The 23,016-nt window shown below is 41.0% G+C and overlaps 1 protein-coding gene across 1 annotated transcript; it reads left to right on the forward strand.

Annotated features, from left to right (window-relative positions):
• Positions 1–2,197: 2,197 nt before the first annotated feature.
• On the forward strand, positions 2,198–22,918 carry Pwn (calcium-binding EGF-like domain-containing protein pawn). Its single transcript, XM_076776573.1, has 15 exons — positions 2,198–3,191; positions 15,440–15,761; positions 16,331–16,666; positions 16,854–17,101; positions 17,184–18,074; positions 18,239–18,421; positions 18,499–18,697; positions 18,945–19,183; positions 19,262–19,389; positions 19,463–19,733; positions 19,810–20,026; positions 20,539–20,664; positions 20,733–20,940; positions 21,502–21,744; positions 22,150–22,918. The coding sequence occupies exons 1-15, from the start codon at positions 3,134–3,136 to the stop codon at positions 22,255–22,257; spliced, it is 3,777 nt and encodes a 1,258-aa protein (XP_076632688.1). The 5' UTR covers positions 2,198–3,133; the 3' UTR covers positions 22,258–22,918.
• The last annotated feature ends 98 nt before the right edge of the window (positions 22,919–23,016 follow it).

Genomic DNA, 23,016 nt, shown 5'->3' on the forward strand with positions numbered 1-23,016 from the left:
ACTGACCGGGTAATTTCATGGATACTTGCCCAGGGGGCTACCCGTTATACAGAAGTGCAATTTTAATTCTTTATGCGGCGTGTGTTGCAACGCGGACGAGCCAGTCGAAGCTTCTCAAAGTTTGAGGATAGGAAACAGGTGTGTCTGTGTTACGTGAGGTCAATGGGTAAATAGACTTCGTTCCTTCGAGGAACACTGTCCAGGAATTCTAATCGAAACCTGAAAACGGTTGATCCGTACTAAAAGGGAACAACAAATTTAAAGAGGCACGCGTGTCTCTAAATTCCGTTCTCTTCGTGTCAGTACACACGAGTTTCTAAGTAACTAACAAGCTAACAGACAATTTATAACAATGTTCCGTAAGACGTTCCAAAGTTATCCAGTTCTCAACCGATGGTGTTTCCAAATACAAAAGAATGGTTAATTGTAAAAAGACGATGTCCCATAAATTTTCAAAAACTTTAAAAATATTTTGCGTTATGATACAATGAAATTTGGCAATTTTTTAAACACCCTTCTTTACGAATTAATTTACAAATAAAACGTAAATATTCCCGTATTTGGGAATAAAAATTTTTAATTTATAACCTGCTTTTCGACGATGATTTCGTCCTACATTTTTCAAACAAAATATTTTAATGGATTCAAGTTTACGAATTAATTTATTACCGAAAACGGAAGGTAGTTTACGAACGAATCAAACATTTCTATCTGTTAGTCGGAAATAAAGTTTTGCCTGGCTCTAACCACTACGCATTAGGTAACTTTTCTCTACCGTATTTCGTTCGCAGAGAGATCGAGGATTACGATGCAACTTCGCCAACCACCCGTCGTCGCGAAGATCAATGTTGCTCGACCGATCTCGGTGAGGCAGTCCTGTGCATTCCAGGCTGGTTTTACCATACCGAGAAGGAAAGAGGAAGAACAAGAAGAAAACGAAGGGTCGCTGCCGTGTAACAACAACGAACACTGGACTGGGCACAGAGAAACGGTCGAGATGTTCCGGAGAAACTCCTTTTTCCGGGAGGGGATCGCACCTGTTGAACTGTCATGAGTTTGCAACTCTTTCGTTAAATTGCTATAATCGCGTGAAATGATTTCTTCAATGTTCTACGTTGTTATCTCATTAAATTCGCGTCTTACGAATGGGGATGCGATGCGTGTTATTATTCCGTTCCATAGAATTCCAGAATTTCAAACTACGCAAAATGATTTCTGCTAACAGGAGTAATAACGGAATATGAATAGTTCGAAAGTGTCTTGTGACCGAGGATACAAACTCGAGAAACGTTCGAACGTTTTGCTAGAATTCTGTAAACAAAAGTTTGGAAAACGCATGACTCGATCATTTTGATCTTGGCTTTGCGATACGTTCGATTACATTATTACAAAGTTCTACGTAGTTTCTTGTAAGCTCTGTATATTATTATCAAAATACTCTTATGATAATAAGGCTGCAAAGAAAATGAGAGCAATACATTTGTTTTATAGACAGTCGCAAAAACAAATTAAAAGTTGAAAGTCTGTGAAATCCTCTATTTTGCTACGTGCAAATTTTCAGAAAGTCTCAGGGCAAGACAAATCAAACACAATCCGTTCGTGTGTTCATAAATTTCTCCTTGGTCACTCGCCAAGTAATTGCTTGCAATACATTTATTCTAACGTTTTCCGTTTTTTCTATGCTATAAAACATTCTGCAAACTGAGTTTCTAGAATGACTTTCAACTTGTTCAGCGAATTGAATTGAACTATTCTGTTGCATCCATTCTTTTCTAAATTATATTCGTGCAATCTTTACTCATATGGCAATTTTAAAAATTAAATGGCACAATAATATCGTGATATGTTTTCTTTTACCAGATTTTGATACTAGATTGCACCCCTATAGTTTCTAAAAATTTACCACGAGCATGTGGCATATAAATAAAAACCTCGGGTACCCGTTCATCCCTAACAAAAACAAAACAACGCGAAGCTACACAAGAATAACGAAATTTCTAAAAAAAAATGGCTCCAAACGCGTCTACGAATCGGCTAGAAATGGCGTCGCGTCTCAAGTTGGGATGCATCAGTTGCTAAGGAATTCCCACTCCCATTTCTAAAGTTCCCCCTCCAACTTCGTTTGCTACCTCCCACTACTTTTAGCCACTTTCGAAGCAACACTGGTCCTCGCCGTAAGCCAGTCCCGTGTGAACGACCGCGAAGCAAACCTTGAACGAAACTCCATCGAGCCTTGAAATCTTTCGTTCACCTTACTGGCTGACTTCCTCGTTCGATACGCGTTCGATCGCGTTGGACGGTCGACGATAGACGAATTTCAGCGCGATCCAGTGAATCTCGTAAAGAAAGGATAGCCCCTGTCCACGGATTGTGAATTTCTCGTTCGAGAACACCAGCTGCCGACGAATGGGTGCGATCGAACGTCGACAGTGTACGGAAGGTCGGTGTCGTTTTGTGGAACACGGGTGATTCGCGTAACCCTCGACTGGATGTAAAATGTAGGATAAGGAAAAGGTCGAGAAACGAGGGAAATTGGAGGGTAATCGTGCACTCTGGGTTTCTAAATTCTTTGGACGAGAGAAATCCCCTTTTCGTAATAAGGACACGGGACGTATCTGTGCATCGCATCGACCCGCATAGCCAAGCACGGTGAAACAGCAGTTTCGATTCGATTAAACGAGTCGAGAAAGTTTCGAACGGGCCAGAAAAGTCGAGGGAAAAGGTGACGAACCGCCGGGGCGCATACCGCTCCGAAAAACTGACGTGTACACCGGACCTAACCGCGAGCGAAGTAGGTCACAGCCGTCGTGCGCGAGAGTGCGAGACCGAACAAAACGAGAAGAAAAAAGGCCCACCGTCGGCGAGAAGGATCGTACGAGGAGAGGAAAGAATGGCGAACAGCCGGGGACATAAAAGTTTCGACGATGCCCGAGGTTTTTGCACGGCGTAGGCTCGCGATCCAAAATGGCGGCTGGTACCGTGGCACGTTTCGCGACGACAAAGACTGGCCCAGCCACCGCAGGCGCTCCTGAGGAGATCCATCAGCGTGTCCTTGGCGTTTAGCCTGACCTTGATCAGGAAGAATAAACAACGGCGCACCGTTCCGACCGCCGACGCGCGAAGAGAACGAAGGATGACGGGACGCGTGGAGTCGAAGGTCCTGGTGACCTTGTTGCTCTTCATCCTACCAGGTAAGTTCTGTTTTCTGCTGTTTTGTACGGCGAATACACGCCATTATCGAACGCGAGGGGCACGAAAGGAGGAATTTAGGGTACGCAAACACACGGCTGTACAGTTACAAGCAACGTTACGCGTTTCTGCCCGATGGTCACTTTGTCTCGAGGTAATTTAGCTCGTGCATCAAGGAGACGCTTAGCATCCTGCGAAACATCAGACTTTGCGAACCATGCTAGGAGGTAATTAGGAAACCTGTCGGGAGAGATGGAGATCAATTCAAGGCACACTTTCCGTGCTCGCATGTTCCACTGCGGTGCTAATGATCATTAGAGATTAGACTTTGTAGAAATCTTAATGCCTGGAGCTTGCGGCCTCTGGGATCGTCCTCGTCCGCAGGAAGAAGCGGATATTCGGGGAATTAACGCGTGGAACCTGTTCGATAGGCCTTTAACGCGTTGACTGCCAGACCGAACCTCTTAAATTGTCCACGGAAACGAGAACCTTATTTTTAGACGACTGGAAACTAGCATACGCATAATTTGTTATTTAAATTATTTTTAGAGACTCGTTAAAATTCAAGAGTCCTATCTAGATTTATTTTCTTTAACATCTAATCTCGAGACTTAATTGTTTTAGCTCCTTAGTGAAGAATCATGTCACGTATGGGTGGCACGGCAGTCAATGTGTTAAGGGGGGATCTTTAAGCGACAGGTTAAACAAATTGATTTTTCACTTTTATATTTTCAATGTTTTAAGATTCGTGAAAAGCGACTACTTTTTGGATGAAGTTTTCGCACGTAGAGATTTGACACGTGTCAAAAGTGTGTTATCCATGTGAAACTTGTAAAAGATGATTCACAACTGAGAAACGGCAAGGAAAGGAAATATGAAAAAAAAAATAAGTTCCACAATTATCATCGAAAATGGGAGTTGACGCAATAAAACAAGTGTTTTTGAAATCGGTGTAAATTCAGTGTAAAATGTATCAAGAATAAAACTCTTGATTACCAACCGTATGTCGGAGATGTAACACTGAACGAAATGAATGTATTATAGGACACGTGGAGAAAAGAAAATGGGCACGTGTCTTCGAAACGTTAAGAAAAGAAGAGAAAATGCACTCATACAGAAGTTAACAGCATATTATGATCCAGCTATTCGGATTTTGTAATAAATATGAAGAACGCCATCTTAGCCACATATTACCGTATGTGTTTAACCGATGAAGAACCGCAACATCAATACTGCCAACGGGTACGTGAAAGTTGGTATGCTACTATGCAAGTAGCATGTGGTAGAAGCAAAATTAAAAGAACATAAGCACCAGTCAGGTTTTCCAAAGGAGTTTCCAGTCATTTATTATCAATTTACGAAGATTTGTTCAAGGAGGCTTTATTAAAGATAGAATGCTTTTCTGGCTGGTGCATTGTAATAACAGTTAAATAACAATGAGAATGATAACAAGAATCGTGCACTGAAAACGGAGCATCGGAGTACAGAAAGTTCGAAACAGAAATACACAAAATTGGTAAACAAGAGATTTTTGAGGAAGAAAAATATCTATTTTGTGATGTAAAATGTAAAATATACTCATTTTATTTGTTATACGTTTCTTTAGCGACTAAACCTACAATTTTCATCTTATCGTTCATTTACAATAATACTATAAAGTAAAATAGTATTAAAGAAAAAAGTAAACTTTCTTTAAGAAGTTATGAATCTTCAAAATTGCGAATTTTTTCTCCAAGTCAGGTTCAATCCCAAAAGTTTTCATCTTTGAGAGAAAATTTCATTTGTAAGATATTAATAAAATGTAAAAGAATTATTGTTAAGGAAGAAGAAATGGGAATAAAAAATTTTTTTTCTACGATTCAAAGATGTTTTCTTTTATGATCACAAAAAAGTTCACCCAATGTAGCGGATAGGTTTTGTCAAAAACAATTCCTAATTAACAACTACTTCTAGACCTGTCATTCGACAATCCCCCTTAAAACCAGAACCCGCGCGGTTGAAGCTGAAACCGGTATCTTGACCTCTGTCGAAAATTTCCTGTCGTTCGAGCAACGAGTTTGAGAAGATAAAAAGCGACACGCCATGTTCGCGGCTTCCATTCGGCTGCCAGCAGTTAAATTGTATCGAGAAATATTGGATATGCCTTTGGAATTCTGCGCAACATTCCCAGCAATAAGAAGCGTTCGATTGCATTGAACGACTTCGGAGATAGCTTGACTAATATCGACCATCAGCGTCAATAATTTAAGAGTACGAAAGTCTCAAAATGCCGGTGAACAATAAGACACAGTCACTTAAGTATTAACAACTTGTGTCCAATAGCAAAATCGAGTTAAATACGCAATCCAACTGTTAATTCATGCTTTTATAAATTGTATAGGATATAGGAACAGCCACCTCTCGTGGAATAATATTCCCTATATAAAATTAATATCGTACTCTATACAGTATAATTTGCTAGAGTATGTATTAAATGCTAGATTTTATCGCTGATCGATTTGATTTCGCGCTGTTGAACTCAGTTTATCGATTCTTAGCGTGTTTTTATTATTAGACATTCGATTTTTGTAATTTCCGTATTTTTGTAAGAAAATTGCACAAATGATACAGTAAATAAAAAAAATCACAGTATCTGGAACACTTATTATAGTGAAAGTTTTAATTCGTTAAATGAAGGTTTCTTAAACTATGTTCCTTTAATAAAGGAAAGTTTCTAGCAAATGTTATAATTACATTCTGATTTTCTAAATATAATTAATCGCTTATTAAAAAAATATATTTATCGTTTAATAGTTTCTCTTGAATTTAAACGATCTCCTACTTTTCAACTTAAACTCTTATACATGGTTTATTAAAACAATACACAAATATTGGCGAACGGGATATTTACAACTATACAGGGTGTTCGGCCACCCCTGGGAAAAATTTTAATGGGGTATTCTAGAGGCCAAAATAAGACGAAAATCAAGAATACCAATTTGTTGATGAAGGCTTCGTTAAACAGTTATTAACGTTTAAAGTTCCGACAGTACTGAATTTTTTTCTCGAAAATGCGCAAGATTTCGGGGGTATGTCTATTCACCAAAAATGATTGTAATTGACCCCCGCAACCGAAAATAATTTTTCCAAAACGATTTGAAATTTTTTTTCTCCGTCGAAAAATTTCACACTTTCTCGAATTTTTTTCTAGAAAGTAGGTAGGATTTACGGGGTATGTCTATTCACCAAAAATGGTTGTAATTGACTCCCGCAACAGAAAATAATTTTTTTAGAACGATTTGAAAATTTTTTTTTTCGTCGAAAAATTTAGGCACCTACCCCCTGTCGATTTTCTTTAAAAATTCGTTTTTCATTTTTAATAATTTTGTTTGACGCCCTACAGAAAAGTTGTGTAATACTTTTTTGTAGGTACTCATGAGCTCTACTGCAGAAAAAAGTTTCATTGAAATATATTCAGTAATGTAGGAGTTGTGGCTGTTAGAAAATTGGACCATTTTTATGGGGTTTTTCTCATTTTACGGAGTCAAGGACCAACTTTTCGAATATTTTTGCGATTTGTACATATTCTCTATCAAAATACGCGTAGTTTGATTTTTTAAACATGAAAATCGTCCAATCCGTTCAGAAGTTATGACGTTTTAAAGATTCGTATGAAAATTCGGGCAAACATTTCTGGCCAGAAATTATATTTTCGGTAAGGAATTTTTTACTCGAAACTGAGTAGGATTTCGGGAGTATGTGTAATGACCAAAAATGATTCTAATCGACTCCTGCAACCGAAAATAATTTTTTTAGAATGATTTAAAATTTTTTTTTTTCGTCGAAAATTTTCACACCTCGAATTTTTTTCTAAAAGTGGGTAGGATTTCGGGGGTATGTCTGTTGACCAAAAATGATTGTAATTAACCCCCGCAACCAAAAATAATTTTTTCAGAACGATTTGAAACTTTTGAATTTAATTGTTAATAATTTTTTAACGAAGTCTCCATCAACAAATTGGTATTCTTGATTTTCGTCTTATTTTGGCCTCTAGAATCCTCTATTAAAATTTTTCCCAGGGGTGGTCGAACACCCCGTATAATACATTTTATAAAAAATTTCGTAAAGGAATACCGAATTTTAGGGGCGTGGTTTAAAGGTCTCCCAAACTAAGAATGAAACGCTAGAAGCAGCATTTCTTTTATTCCACGATATATCTTGTCCTTCTAAGAGCTCGCGGTACTACATTTACAATATAACGTTACAAAGAAAACAAAATTAAAATTAAAACACGCTGTCTACTTTATTTCCGTAGATGGTTTAAAAATAACGAGATGCAAAATGGCTAAAATTACTCTTTGGCGGATAAACCGATCTTTAGAATTCCCTGGAATGTTTATTCGCGTCCTAGGCGCAACGACCAACAGAGATCTCGCGAAGATAATCGGATAGATCTAGTAATTGACTCGTGCAGTTGCGGTGGGAACTGATAAGAGGCGATGATTTACTATTTCTACGATGCGGATACGTAAGTAGGCGCGCATCCGGTTATATTGCCGCGCATGCGCGCCAGATAAACAATTTATCTATGAGAATTCCGTATATGTAACGTCGAATCAAAGACGGAATCATCGCGACCCTGTATCGTGGAAACGTGAAAAAGTTCGTCGACCGCCACGCAGGTCCAGCGTATAAATATTTAAAAGTAGAATAAAGGACGTCGGTAATTATTTTCTCGCGGGCACGAGATACCATTGGTTCCATCGCGCTGTGCGTGGCGTTAATTGAAGATTAGAAAACCACCGCCGTGAAAACGTTGCGTCTGGTGAAATTTTTCAAACGTGTTCGCTGACTTTATTTAAAATGAAACGTACTAAGCGCGTCATAGACGCGTTTCAGTACCGACGGGAGAGAAAGCCGCGAGCATGACACGCATTCGTGTCTCCGGCACGTACCTGTTACTCCGACGTTTTCACGTCCCACGTTATAAAAGTCTCCTCGAAAGTATTAACGCGTCGATTGTTCGCATCTGGAATCATCGATACGAATGCCCAGAGCGACGATGGCCATTTTTATAGCGATTCCTCAAATTCTTCAAAGTTCGTTTAACTTTTGGAAGACGTTTGAGACGTTTTTTTTTTTAGAGTAACATTCACTTTCTCGCTCCGTACTCAGAGAAAAAGAATCTGAAAAATACAACTTGGACGTGTGAGAGGAGAAAGTTGAATAGTTTAATGTAACCGTCAACGTGACGAGTTTTAATAAGAGTATGTGCAATCTATAAAGAATAATATTTAATAAATGGAACTTCGAAGGGTTTGCTCTTTCTTGGAAGTTGTTCATATTTTAGTAAATAAATAACCGAAACTTGATATTAAATATCTCGTAAACTACTAACCGAATGGCGTTTTGAGAAATTTACAAAATACATTATTTTAAAATTAATTTCCCGAGTTATTTGTGAAGCATTTCATATGGAAAATGAATCAATGTATTTCCAATTGAACGATTCGTCTGTCACTTCGCGAAATAAATTAAAACAAAATTTTCCCCGTAATAAATAATACTGTAGCCTGAATTCGATAACACTTCGAAGATTACGTGTCGCAGCAATCGCTATAAAAAAATGATTAATCAGACTTTCACCTTGGGAAGTTCCCTGGAACGTCGTCGTCGAGCATCGAAGGAATCTATCGGTAATTTTAGCTTGGAAGGTGTCATTGACGTATGCTAATTAAAATATTTCGTGGCCTCTAGGCGTGGTTCGACCGCCAAGCTTCCCGAGTCAACGATCGGAGGCCGAATACGATTTTTATGAGATTTTTTATCCCCCCCGTCCCTTTTGGAATCCGTCTCCGGTGTCAACGTCTCGTTTACGCAACGAAAAGAATCTGCACAAAACGCAGGGACGCATCCGGCGCAGAGTTTCGTCACTTGACTTTCGCCCAGCCGTGTTAATTGTGAAAGTGTCACGAAATCGCATTGAACGCGCAGGGACGGAAGTCGATTGGTTCAGATTTCGTCTACACGAGGAGGAGCCAAACGTTCGTAAAAGCACACGTCATGGGAAAGCTAGTACCAATCAGTCGACACAATACCCGGATCCTGCCATCTCCATGCGATTAACTACGCGAAATGTAGTAACAGAATTTTAGCGAAAGTCTGTAGTATCCGTTTCACGAATGTATTGCACGCGACTGCACTCGGCAGAAATAAAACAAAATAAAATTTCTTTCATCTACATTCACATTAAAATCAAAGTATAGGAACTCGCAGAAAACTATCTTATCAAATAAACAAAATTAAAGAACTTTCTACTACTAATCCTAGTAATGACAAAACGAATCATCGGTACTTTTTAAACGGCTATAATTCTATACTTTAATAATAATTACTCGTAAATCCTATACTCAATGTCGTTTTTAAAAACACATTTTAGCACTGAAAATTCGCTCGAAACCAATATAGATATATGTATAAAAATTTTAAAAGCATACGTGTATCACGTTTGCATATTTTTTGAAACATGTTATACGTTATCCAAATTTTCCGCGATCTCGAAGAGTTTTAAAGTGCAAAAGGTTCCCGCATAAAAGTTGATCGTTAATTTGTGAAATAACCATTTCAAACAATTTTGATCGTCGACTCTGGCTTGCAACGCAGGGATGATCTTTCTAACACCCCAGAGCGTGACTCGTAATTCACGAAAAACGCGCGTCGAAGTTGAACTTGAAGCACCTGTCGAACATCATGGGGAATTAGCCGAATGTCGCGTTCGCCGACGAAAAGAATAAATATTGGGCTGGAATGGGATACCGTTAAGTCTGCCGTTACCGCCTCGAGAGACAGCACATAGCTCGGTCTACACTTCCACGGACAAACCCCTTCGACGTTTCTTTCTTCTTGCCTCGTGCTAGCACTCGTCGCCGTTCGAGTCGGGTCGAAGGGTCACACGATGCTCCAACGCAGGGGTCGCCATTCATGGCCAAAGTTTTTATTATAATCATAAAAGAAAACTCGAACTGCCATAAGTTACAGCCTGGATAATGTAAAGATAATCCGGAGACAGAAAATTAAGCAAAAAATCGCATTTTTCCGAGAACAAATAAAAATCGTACGAAGCCAATTTGTTCCCAAATATCGAACAAGCAAACACGCGGTTCTACAATTTTTTACAGACGAATAAAAATATCAATTTTTAATTAATTATCGTGTATAAAAGATGAATGTTCGTGATACATTTATTCAAAACTGTTAAATTGATAAAAGAAATTGGGGTAAATCGTTCCGCTTATATTGCTTTCGAAGATATCATACAAGATTGCGAATGGTTGTAGATTCGTATTTAGAAAATTTTTTTTTTGACAGATAAAACGTAGAAAACAGTGCTTAGTTATATTTATACTCCTATACGCTAAAAACACAAACGTTCGAATAAATTATTGAATCTAATCGATAAATATTGCGACTAAATAACGCTTCTATTAAATAGGAATAACTTCTTTTACAACATTTTAAAAATAAAGTTACCTTCTCTTTTGCAGAAATTATTTTTTTAACAAGTGTAAAGATTTCGTGAAAAAATAAGTACCACCCTATTTTGCCACGTGCGACTGTATCATGATTCATGCGTTCGATCGCAACTCTCGACTTCCTGGCGTCAAATGACAGATGCACGCCATCTTTATCGATTGTTTTTCCATGCACGCTCGAAGCGATCGATGGCGCGGCCTGACAACGTAATGATTCGAGGATCCAAAGGTGCCATGAGCATCGGAGGTGTCCCGGTAATTGGAAACGGAGAGCCATTCAAGTCAATGAACAGGGAAATGCGGCCGTTAATCGCGTACACGCCGAGATCCCATTAGCGGGATCCATAGAGGCTGGTAAATATTATCGCTATAGACGAGGTATCATGGCAGGCAGTCGTAGGTATTCAGAACCGGTAATAATTTTTACGGACATTTTGCACATAAGACATAATTATGTTACGTACCCCGTTACCTCGTGAAGCGCGTGTTCGAACAACGAATAAAAATAATCGATTATCCATTTTTATTAAATGGAAGTAAGAATTTAAATTATGGAATAAAATGTTTCACAACGAATAGATGATTTATATCTTTCCCCTGTGCTCTAAACAATATTATTGTAAGTGACCAAGAGTATACTTGTGTTACCTTCGAAAATGATTTGTACATTTCTGAAATATTTTGGCAATAATTTTGAAAATGCTCCTAGTAAAAAATATTCTTAAAATATTTCTGTTAATTAACCGTACTGTATGGGTGGTTTCGGGCAGGGACAGGTCACAAATACTGTGAACGAGAGTCCTGGATCGCCGAACCATTCGAAACGGTCGTGTTTCGAACCTGACCAGCAGGAGACTGCATTCCGTTCATTGCAACAGAATCAACCATGCAATTCACCTACATTCTCACGGCATCCCTATCAGATGCTCTCACGTTAGGAAGGTTATGGTGTTCACGTGAACACCGTTACTCGTTCGCGGCATGCCAGCCGCGGTTGTAATTATTATTTATACGCGCATCGAAATAGGAAACGGAAAGTCCCGGTAACGAACGCTGCAACTGGTTGCAATTCTTACGAACAAAGGAAGTGTTGTCAGACTTATTTTGACTCGTATGTCAATTTCCAATCCCCTAATGTACCTTATTTTGATGACCTTGAAATGATCCCGGACTCACAAATCTAAGTTGAACCAATGGAGACATTATTGTATGAAATTTTGTTTCTTGAGTCATTAGCTCTCGTTCATAGCACAAATGTGAATGTATTGTTGTCATTAAATTACTCAAATGGATTCTTCCCTATCAATAAATTTAATTAAACTTTAAAATAGTCGGGCAAGAACAATTTTCGGTAGATCTCCACCGTTCTAAAAGCGTAGAATCACCCTGGTGGTGGTCGTGACATATAATTTCGAGATACCCTGTGCAACAATGCACCAGGTTTTCCATAATGGTAGAGGGAAAATTGAATTAAGCGAGCGCGTGCAACGAGCAGTGGATAACTGTAGTTTCAGCCCGATGCGTGCAATTTAAATGTTATCGTCGACAATCGTTTAAAGAACCGTTTAGAAACGTCGATGCGTTACGTTTCTGATAACTAAAGATGGTTTTCTGGCGGTCGTTCGACCGTACGTCGTGAATCTCAATATCGGAGTACGCGTCAGACCGATCTCAAAGGGATTATCTCCGTCAGCGTTCCTCTGCGCATCTCTGCGAGGATCAGAGAGAGAGAGATCATCGAGAGCACGATGCTCGACGAGTAGAACGAAGCAGCGGTTAACTTAATTGCAATCGCTGACGAGGAGCTGTCTGATAATCGTGTCGCTTAACACAGTTCCTAATGAGCAATTAGCGATAGATCGTCGACGCCGTTGCGATCAACGGAAATGAAAATCGTGATTTTCCTACAGAATTTTCCCGATTAACTGACCTAGCAGAGTCGGTGAACTTGTTCGCGTTCGCGTACCAAACGTTCACAAATCCTATTTATTGCCTTTAGATAGTTAATAAAAATCAGTACGATTATCTATTAGCGGGATTTTTGTTATCGCGTAGGTATTCAATGGCGAATGTTTCATGCGTGATTCATATTTTCTCACGTTTAATAGAACACGTGCTGAACTAGATTCATCGAATATTCTATTTTGTGTACTGTCCTCTATACAAAATTCGTACTGAAAAATAATTATGTTTCAATGTTCCAACATAATCATTTCAGACGTACTAAATAGTGTACTCTACGCAAACAGATTTTTTAATTCAATTAAAATATCAAGTTTCCAATTATATTATGCAATACAAGCATATGCATTATATCTACCGTATTTCAGGTACATACCACATTTATTCGCAAGTATGTACGACGACTAAACATTACCTTTCTACACAGGAAAAATGAAAATAAAAAAGGAGAACAAATTAAAAAACTGTTTCGAGTTCTGCAACTTTGCCTCTCATCCAGGTCTCTATTCTATTAGCGCGTTTGCCGCTCTACAAAGACGACATGAAATTGAAATAAAATAAAATTCCTAACGCGAAAGAAGAATAGTAGATACCGTGTATGCTCGTTACTCCACCAGCCTACGGCTCCGGCGATGGGTAATTAATTATCGACGTAGAACGATAACAAATGCAACGAGCCATGGACGCATCAATTATACAAAAGCTGCTTGTTTCTTCGAGAAAAAGAAGCCGTAACGAGCGAACGAAAACAATTAACTTTTGATTCACCGATGAAATAATTCCTTAAATCGATCGGCGAGTTTAATAAATTGGACGAGCCCCGTTAGGCGATTATCCTCGTTGCCTCGTTAGCGACAGGAACTCCGCTGTAGCCTAGGCGCTCCTCGAATCGACCGTTGGAAGACGGTGAAAGGTCCGAACAGAAAAAAAAAGGTACCCAGGAAAATGGTACTATAATATGCATGCACTTTCTAAGGAACAAAGCACCGGAGAATCGTTCGCGAACATCTACTTTCGTCAGGTTTCGAGACGCGTATTTACCCGACCGTTTACGTATGTACATAGCTGGATCGACCACTCGCGTGGCACGTCGATCGAAACGATTAATTATCTCGGTTAGTAATCCAAGTTTCCACGCGATATTCAGGGCACTCGATCGTTATTATCGAGTCGCGATGATCTCTGCAACCGGCCGGCAATTGTAGTTTCACTTAAATTGCTTCGCGCGTCGTTGAATCGCTGCATGGAAAGCCCCCATTGTTCCCTCTGGCTCGTCTGCCAGGGAATTTCAACGCTAGAACTGTACCTGAACGCGACCGTAAAATAGTTATACGCACACAAGCCGCCCAACGAAGCTATCCTGTTTAATAAATATTTACCAACTATTTATTCGGTCTCAAAGTAACCACCATTGCTTACGATGCATTTGTTGCCAATGATTTTTCCATGCTACTGTGGGGTCCTGTGGAAGAGATGGAAAAGGAAAGGAGAGGAATATAGAGGGAGGCTTTTTTTTTGTTTCTCACTGGGTGTGTGCAGTTCCTTTCTCCCTATAACCTGCATTTAGAATGTCGAATTAGCGTTTGCATGTGATTGCGTTGTATGGTGTTTTTTTTAGTTAGATTTCATGGTTAGTGTTAGAGGGGAAAGTTTCAAAAACCTCTTTATCATACAACATGCGATGTGCGTGTTAGGGTCAACTAGCTTTGAGAGTTTTTGCATTTTGAAAGGAATATCTTCAGGTCTGTAGTTCTCTAGTGAGGCTAATTTGGGTGATGAGGATACTAGGGTGTCGAGTGCTTGCGAGAGGAATGCTCCCTCTGACGACGAGTACGGAAAGCGATGGACCCCAAAACTTATTTTAGTCGGAGAAACCGGAAAAGAGTCGCGGTAATATTAAAGAATTCATTTCTCGAGCGACTGGAAGTGGAGAGTGGTTGAAAATTCTCGAAAGAATTAAAAAGAATTCAATGCGCGCGATCTCGACGAACGTTTTTTTCCCCCCTCGCCAAAAGGTGGAAGGTGTGACGCGAGTAACGAGAACGGGAGAGTACAAAAGAGAGAGAAAGAGTAGTAATTTCATACGCGTCACGTCCACGGTTGGTCAAACCACTCGATACCGGCCTCGAGAATGTCAACCGCTCGAGTACCGTTTTCCTTGCCGATCAGCCGTGGATCTTTTCGATTTTTTGCGATTTTGCCACGGCCATCGACAGTGCGACGCTTCTTGCGGTTTTCGCGACGCTCCGACTTAAATGCTCGATCGATGGAAAGACCACAAAATTGCACGCTCCTACGTTAAAGTAAAATATCCGATCCTTGAACACTAGCGTGTATAATGTTGATCATTATCTCTAATATTCGTTATATCCATTAAAGAATAATTTTATTCAGTTCTCTAGTTGTATATTTTTATTTGCTAGCAAACTCGTCGTATTTTGAATTTTACAATTTAACGTTTATTCGTTATTTGCAAATAAAAATCCAAGATTGTTCGAGTCGAGTAACCGACGTCCTTCTCACGCGAACAACAAAGGTTCTATTACAAGATTTAATCGTGATACAATTACCTATCTTTATATAGGGCAATTACATGGTTTTGTGCGTAATGAGGCGCGCAAACCTTTTTCTTGGCTCCGTTGCTTATCGCGACGCTTTCCATGCTCGAATGCAATAGCAAATTTATGCAAAACAGGAGCACTCGAAGGTTATTAGAAAAAGAAAAATAAAAGACATTGGTCAAATAGGTTTATAAATTGCTATCTAACTATGTACAGGTGTGCTGACTATCCAAAATAACCGAACGTCCTCCCGTTCCTCCCAAGACGTCGTGGTTGCTAGCAGTGACACCCAGAGGTACCCGAATTGGGAAAAGACGTCAAACGTCTTACACCGTGATGGATCGCCGACTTTCCAGAGGACCGTTCCAGCGTTTCAACTGGAAAGCTCAAGGAGCGTCGACAACTTCGATAAAAACGAAGTGAGATTCGAAGACGAGGATACCAGACACGTGGAAGCTATGGACGAGTTGACGTCCTCGAAATACATCGACCATATCGATGGCAACAATATAGAAGTTAAACCTGACAAATATTATCAGTAAGTCGATGTTTATTTGCCATGCTAAAACGGGATACAAGTTTCTCGAGACACGACATAAAAAACACGATGACGAAAAAGTAAAGCTAACAAGAAATGATACGTAAATATATGTATATTACACAATTTTTGTTTACTACGAGTATATAAATACATTTTTAGAAATATAACAGAATAAAAATATTCTTATATATAAGAAATATTAAAGATAATAATCAACATTACGTACACTGACGAGTAGTGGGACCTGTCCAAGTATTGGGTCTTTTACCTTATTGGGATTCGAATCGCATACCTCTTGCACCATAACTGAACACTTTACCGCTGCGGCTACAACTGTTCACTGTTGTCATGGTTTACGAAACTAAACTAATGGTAGCGTGCAAAACTTGAAACTAAAAGTTCTGAAAAACGTAGGCCCATTTTGACAAAATCTTTCGACACGAACTTGCCCCTCTTTCAATTTTGATAAGACTTTGCCATCCTGGTAGCCAACATCTCGCGAATGCACAGTACCTTTTACGTAGTGCAAACGATTAATACTAAAAATAATATTTTGTCCACTACAGTATATCACCCACAGCAAGCGAATCCTTGTCGGGGGAAGGACAAGGGGCTCCGCAGAGACCGAAACTCTTGACGGAGCCCCATCAGCTAGCTGGAGTGTCGCCCCAACAAGCACAATATCTGCAGGCAGTAGATCAACAAAGACGAGCACGCCAAGAGACCGCGAGGATCTATAGCGAACACGCACCGCCGCCTATTCTGCAGACCGCTTCTCCGGGGCAACGACAGGCGAACCCTGACATACAGGACATCATCACGGGAATCGTTAAGCTGCTAAATGGAAACGTAAACGTCGCAGCGAACACTGTTAGGCCACTGAGACCGATCCAAGCTACCAGGTACAAGGACAAAATTAAAAAATTTCAAATCGTTCCAAAAAAATTATTTTTAGTTGCGGGTGTCAATTACAATCATTTTTGGTGAATACACATACCCCCAAAGTCTTACGTACTTTCGCGTAAAAAATTCTTTACCGGAAATATTACATTGCACTCTAAATACCAACGCGTAATTATCTTTTTGAAGGATCAATAACAGAGGGCCACCGCGAATTTCCGACGTTCCGCCGTTACCGCCAGACTTCGACACGCCTGGAATGAATCCTCCTCCTCCGCCGGATCATCCTTACCCATTCGAGAAACCACCAGCACCAGATAGACCATTGGTCAATCAACTACCACCGGAAAGACCGGTCAGACCCTTCGTGAACGGAGTCCCGTTGCCAGAGCAAATTGTTCCGCAAGGGAATCGCCCGTGGACATGGAATCGTCCCGGTAATGTTGCCAGCCCATATACACGTTCGTTTCTTTTCCTTGCTTATCGTTTTAATCGCTCGCGTCGATTTTGGTCATTCAGGGGGCAACAGGCGACCGATCCCGCCGTACAAACCGCTGCCGCCGTCGTTGGATTCCTCTTTTCATCGGGAAAAGGAACAGGACGACAAGCATACGGATAAATTTCATTTCGACTCGAAACCCGACGGCAAACCGACGAACGAATCCTCCGTTAAAAAGGAAGACAACGATCGAAACGAGACTACCACGAATGGTCTGGAATATCCTGCCAAAGTCCACGCGGAGGATAATCATCAGAAAGATAAAAACGACTCGAGGATCGCGGAAAAACCAATCGGCGAAGATGCAACGAAAAAACCAGATGCCGAGAGCTCGACGAAAAAAGAGCACAAGCATCAATCGCCGCATAAGGAGAATAAAATAAGCAACGAGAAGACGACGACAGTTGGACTGGAGCCTAGTCATTCCAATCAAGTGAGCGACGCGAAGCACGATGACTCTCCGAAGCCTGTGATACCGTTGGAAGTCAAACCGACGAAATCGACAAAGAACACCGACGCTCACAACGCCACTCTAAAATCGAGCAACGAGAAAACCACGGACAAGTCGACGATTACCAAGACGACGACGACGACGAAATCCTTCGCTACGTCCACGTTGAACATCGAGACCAGCTCGTCGGTCCACGTGATTCAACCCACGACGACGAAAACGATCGTCTCGGCCACGAAACTTGCCACCGCTGATAACTCGAGTAACAATTTCCCGGATACGACGACCATGGTGGCATTGGAGCCGAGCAAATCGTCCGATTTCGATAGCGCGACGAGCGCGTCGAGCGTCCCGACTCCAACGGACAATTTCCCATCCACGTTCACGAAAACCTCATCAACCACGGAGAAAAGTACGATTCACACACCGTCAGCCACCAACGCTTTTACCAAGAGTTCAGGTAAGACGTTCTCACGAATGCTCGAACGGCTCGATATACGTTAAGAATATCGCATTCGATCTATAATGAATTTCTACGCGTAGCCTCCGTGAACAACAAGCACGCTTAATTAGTTTCCTTTGTACACCCCGATAGCCGTTACGGTAAATTAATTTCCTTTGAAGCCCCCACGGATCGCTATGCTTACCGACCCCGACCTGGAATCGTCCTCGACGATACCTTGGATTACACAGGATCTCAGGGACTGGCGACTCAACGACCGTACGCGCCACCGAGGCATCCACCTCTCGGTGATATTTTTGATGTCACGGTCTCGGCTATCCAAGGCCCCGGCGGTGGAGGCTCCGGTAAACATTAACGCATGCTAATTGCACAAACGCTCGCGCGAACAGTTCTGCACGTCCCTTTTTTCCTTTGACCACAGGGGACGGAGTCAGGGTACCGGTAAACGCGGGCAGCGCGGACGTGATTCTAACATCTGCCGTCGAGGGCCAAGGATTCGTCAGCATCGACGGGAAAAGGACGTACCTGAACCTGTTCGAAAACACGGATCAAGCGTCGACGCACGTGCAGTCGCAGCCTCAACCCACGAGGACGCAACCGCCTGCTGTTGTTGGCACGGGGTTTGTTTCTCGAACAATTTTTACTTCACTACGGCGAACGTTGGATGTATGCACGAATCGATCTACGCGATAAATGCTCGGTGTTGAGCCCCACCACCGAGGAAAGATTCCCCTTGACTAGCTGCCCTTTTCTACGCCCGACAGTCGATTGGAGTCCCAATTTTTTAGCATATATCCAGCTTTTACTGTATAGTAGGGGTGTGCGAGGTCTTGAAAATATCAAGATTTTCAATTTCGTTCGTTACAGATTCGCGGTCCCACAACCCGATCCTCCAGCCCTGAGTCCAAAACCCATCGGATCGATTCGAAGGCCAACGTTCCATAGGAGACCGACTCAACCCCCGGTCAGAATCGACACTTGCATCGTGGGCGACACGAGCACTTGCGACATCAGTCAGCACGAGGCGTGCGCCACCGTCCAAGGAGTGTCTGCTTGTCACTGTAAGCCAGGATACGCCAGATTGCAGCACTCCTTGCCGTGCAAAAGTTCGTAGATGCTCCAACTTACCGGATGAAAATCCTAAATTTGTTACCCTTCGATCAATACCGATCCTATTTTCTCAGAAATCATCAGTATCGTGGTATCTATGAGAGTGGACAAGATCTACGACAGGAAAGTCGTGTGGGATCAAGGGTTCACGGACAAAGACTCCGAATCCTATCAGACTTTGGCCTACGAAGCCAATCGAGCTGTAAGTTCGACCAGCCTTGAATCTTACGTCTCGACGAGAGAAACGAATTTTTTAAATTGTTCGCGTTGTTTAGATCGAATCTGCCATGTCGATGACGCCGTTCTCGGACGAGTACATGGGCTCCTCGATAAACAGCGTGTATCGGGGTGACGTGAGCCAAGGGCAAGGAGGTGTCTTCGTCAACGCAACGTTAAAACTCACTTACGAACCAAGAACGATCAGACCGAGCCTAGCAGGAGAATTGCAAAGACATTTGCTCGGTGTTATTCACAGAAGAAGTAATAATATAGGGAACAGTGCCCTGTACGTCGACAGTCCGCCGGGATCTATATCAAACCTTCAAGGTCGGACTCGTAACAACGATTATAAAACGTATCTGCGTTTCGCGTCACGAAGTACGGTTTATATTTTACATTATAGATCTGGACGAGTGCATGTCGTCGGAATTGAACGACTGCCATTCGTTGGCAACTTGCGTAAACAATTGGGGCGGGTTCACTTGCACTTGCAATTCGGGATTGAAAGACACTCACAAGGATGACCCTAATGAATCCGGTAGGACCTGTATATCTTGTCCCTCGACTTACTGCAACAATCGAGGATCGTGCTCCTACCAGGGAGACCACATGCAGTGCACGTGAGTGAATGAAATTGTTCGTTGATAAAAGCAAAAAGGAAGTTCTATACAGTAAATCTGAGAAGTGAAGCAGTTGTAAAAACTTGATTGATACAAGTCAGCGAACGAAGGATATTTATTTTTTGTTTATGGGACCTTTACTAATATATTTGCATGGTTTTTCTCATTAAAATAAGACCAAACAGGATATAACTTGAATCATTTGCGTATTTAATCGTATTTAACACGATTTTATACTCTATTAGGAGTAGGTTGAAAATAAATTATATCGTGTTTGGTCTTATTTTAATCAGGAAACTCTCACAAACACGATGGTAAAAGTTTCATTAAAAAAAAATAAAATTTAAAAAAATTTCACTTTTGCATTGTGTACCCATTGTATCACCGATATTTGAGCCCAGATCAGGTTACACTACGCAGGTCGTTTAATGTTGAACTTCACAATGTGTGAAGAGGAATTGCAGTTATCCAAGAATTTTTGTACTCCTACAAATGAGTCTTCGGTTTCGCAGGTGTACTGGTAATTATTATGGTGCTCAGTGCGAGGTCGACGGAGAGGTCCTGGGCGTAGCGATAGGGGCGTCGGTAGCTGCTTTAATAATTATAGTTTTAACGCTTGTATGTCTGGTCATGTGGAGGTAAGTAGAATCGCGTCGAAACATGTTTTCGTTGGCGCTTTGGTAATCGCATTTAACGCGTGTTGCAGTCGAAGATGGTCGCGGGAACAGAAATCGGTCGGTTCGCCAGTTTACGGATACATTCAGGGTGGTATCCCTGGTACCCTCCCAGGAACTTTAGCGAGGGTCGGTTCCGTGGGCACTCTGGCTTCCGTAAAGCAAGGACCACCGACCAACTTGCCACCCTATATGTGGGCACACTTTGCTGATCATATGGCGACTGCCAACGTATACGCGGTTGGTATCAACTTTAACACAGTTAACCTTGCGCTGAACCAACTTGCATACTAGAAGGTTGCATACACAGCTCGGTGCATCCTTCTATTGTTTTTTTATGGGTTTATCGATAAAGCGTAAAACGGGGAAAGCCCTTTATCGCGCGAGAAAGCATTTCCGCTGGGTTCACAATTCGAGGGGAAAGGGCTGTTCAAAGTCGGACCTCTGTAACTCGGAAGCCTTTATGAATCGAAATTTTATTCGTTTATAAATATTCGATAAATAAAAAAGGTAAAGCGAAGCCGACTCGAAGATGAGCATTGCTCGACCTACGCAGCTTGAATGTATGTCAATTGACTGTAACTCGATCTTCTATTTACTCATTTTGATGATGATGATGATTACTTATCATTTGTAACAATTAAAACAAAAATAGAGTTGAGCTATTTTTTACAAAGGTTAAGCAAAACTCACTTAACACTGTTCTACGTTCTATCGTTTTCAGAGGTCTAATTACTTTCTAGACTTCTATTCAATAATTTCTGTCGAGACAGAGCGCATTAAGTTGTGGTTTGACTATAGACGGAGCCCATGGGTCCGACTCGACCCAGTTCAGCCGTGTTTGGCTATCCACCTCTCAACGTTCACGGAACATTACCACCAGTTCCGTTGCCAAGACTTCAAGCTCCACCGAGATCAAGACAAAGACACCAGCCAGACCCGGACAGCTCGGACTCCGAGCTACAGGATAAGGACAGGGCTGACTTGATCCCGCAAAACAGCGGCTTCCATGTTCCCAGGCCGAAGTCTAGGTCATCCTTGGCGGTGAGTACCTACCTTATTCGATGGTACATAGCAAAACGAGTCACCTTCCCAATATTTCACAACTTTTCACCTCTCGAACACTCCTGGGGGGTTCGTTGGTAGTTCAGTCTCATTATATTACCAACAACTTATGAACTTAATTGTTTGAATATTTGCCATTTTAGGTAGTTGATTGATGCTTTACAAAATATATTTTTTATAGGATGAATTAAATATATACGTATGTTTTTACTTATTCATGAATGTACATGTAAAATATCGTACAAACAAAACTAGGATCTTAAAACAGCCTTAATGCTTGATACATTTCCTGATATACAACAAAAAATGAATAAAAATTTAATTTACAGTCCCCGTTCTCGTTTCCAAGTGGTTTAAAAACTCGTGACTTCTGTTTTATTACAGAATCAAAGCGGAATCTACAACGATGTGGAGTACGATCAGGGCGACGTGCACCATTTATCGAAAAATAATATTCCGATGTCTACATACCGGCCGTACTATCGAACGTGAGATTCGAGAAGTCTAGTTTAGTAACATTTTAACAAAGACAATGATCGAAGAACTGTGACTCGTATCGTAACGTAGCCGAAAACAACAGAGAAACTAATACAATTTATTACCAATCTATTTTGTTACTTTCGGCTACGCTGTTAACGTCAGTTTCCACCAAGATCTATCGTGCTCATAGTTGTTCGCGTCGACGTAACTCAGTGTTAGCATTACTTAATTCTTAATTATTTGTTATTATATAGATATTTATTATCCTAGTACTATCGTCGAAATATCGTATCTATCAAAGCATCCAAAAAAAAAGAGGAAAGATATTAAGGCTGTTTCTTTGTAAGAATCTATCAAACGAAGGGTGCATACTGTACGACTAGTATTAAAACGATTGATCCTTTTAATTGTTACTTAGCATAAATAACTTGGAGCATTAACTCGTCTTACCGATAGATATTTATATTGTACGGTTTAATAGCACGTAACGACGAAGACGCGTTGCTATGCGACAAATTGCGATCTTCTTAAAGCAAATGTTAATTACGCTCTTTACGCGATCATCGTTATCTCGACACTTGACTGGTTAAACCGTCGAACAACAGTAATTCTACGCGCAGCATCGCGTAATGTTACGCAAATTATAAGAATTTACCAGTAACCAAGAATCTTTAAGCGTGGAGATTACGTTGTAAACGAAAGCGTTCCTTGCGAAACAGAGAAACACGCGAGGTTCGAAAGGGTGTCGAATATCGTAATTCACCATGTAAC

The sequence above is a fragment of the Colletes latitarsis genome, chromosome 11 (assembly GCF_051014445.1).
Source record: "Colletes latitarsis isolate SP2378_abdomen chromosome 11, iyColLati1, whole genome shotgun sequence".
Taxonomy (NCBI): Eukaryota; Metazoa; Arthropoda; class Insecta; order Hymenoptera; family Colletidae; genus Colletes; species Colletes latitarsis.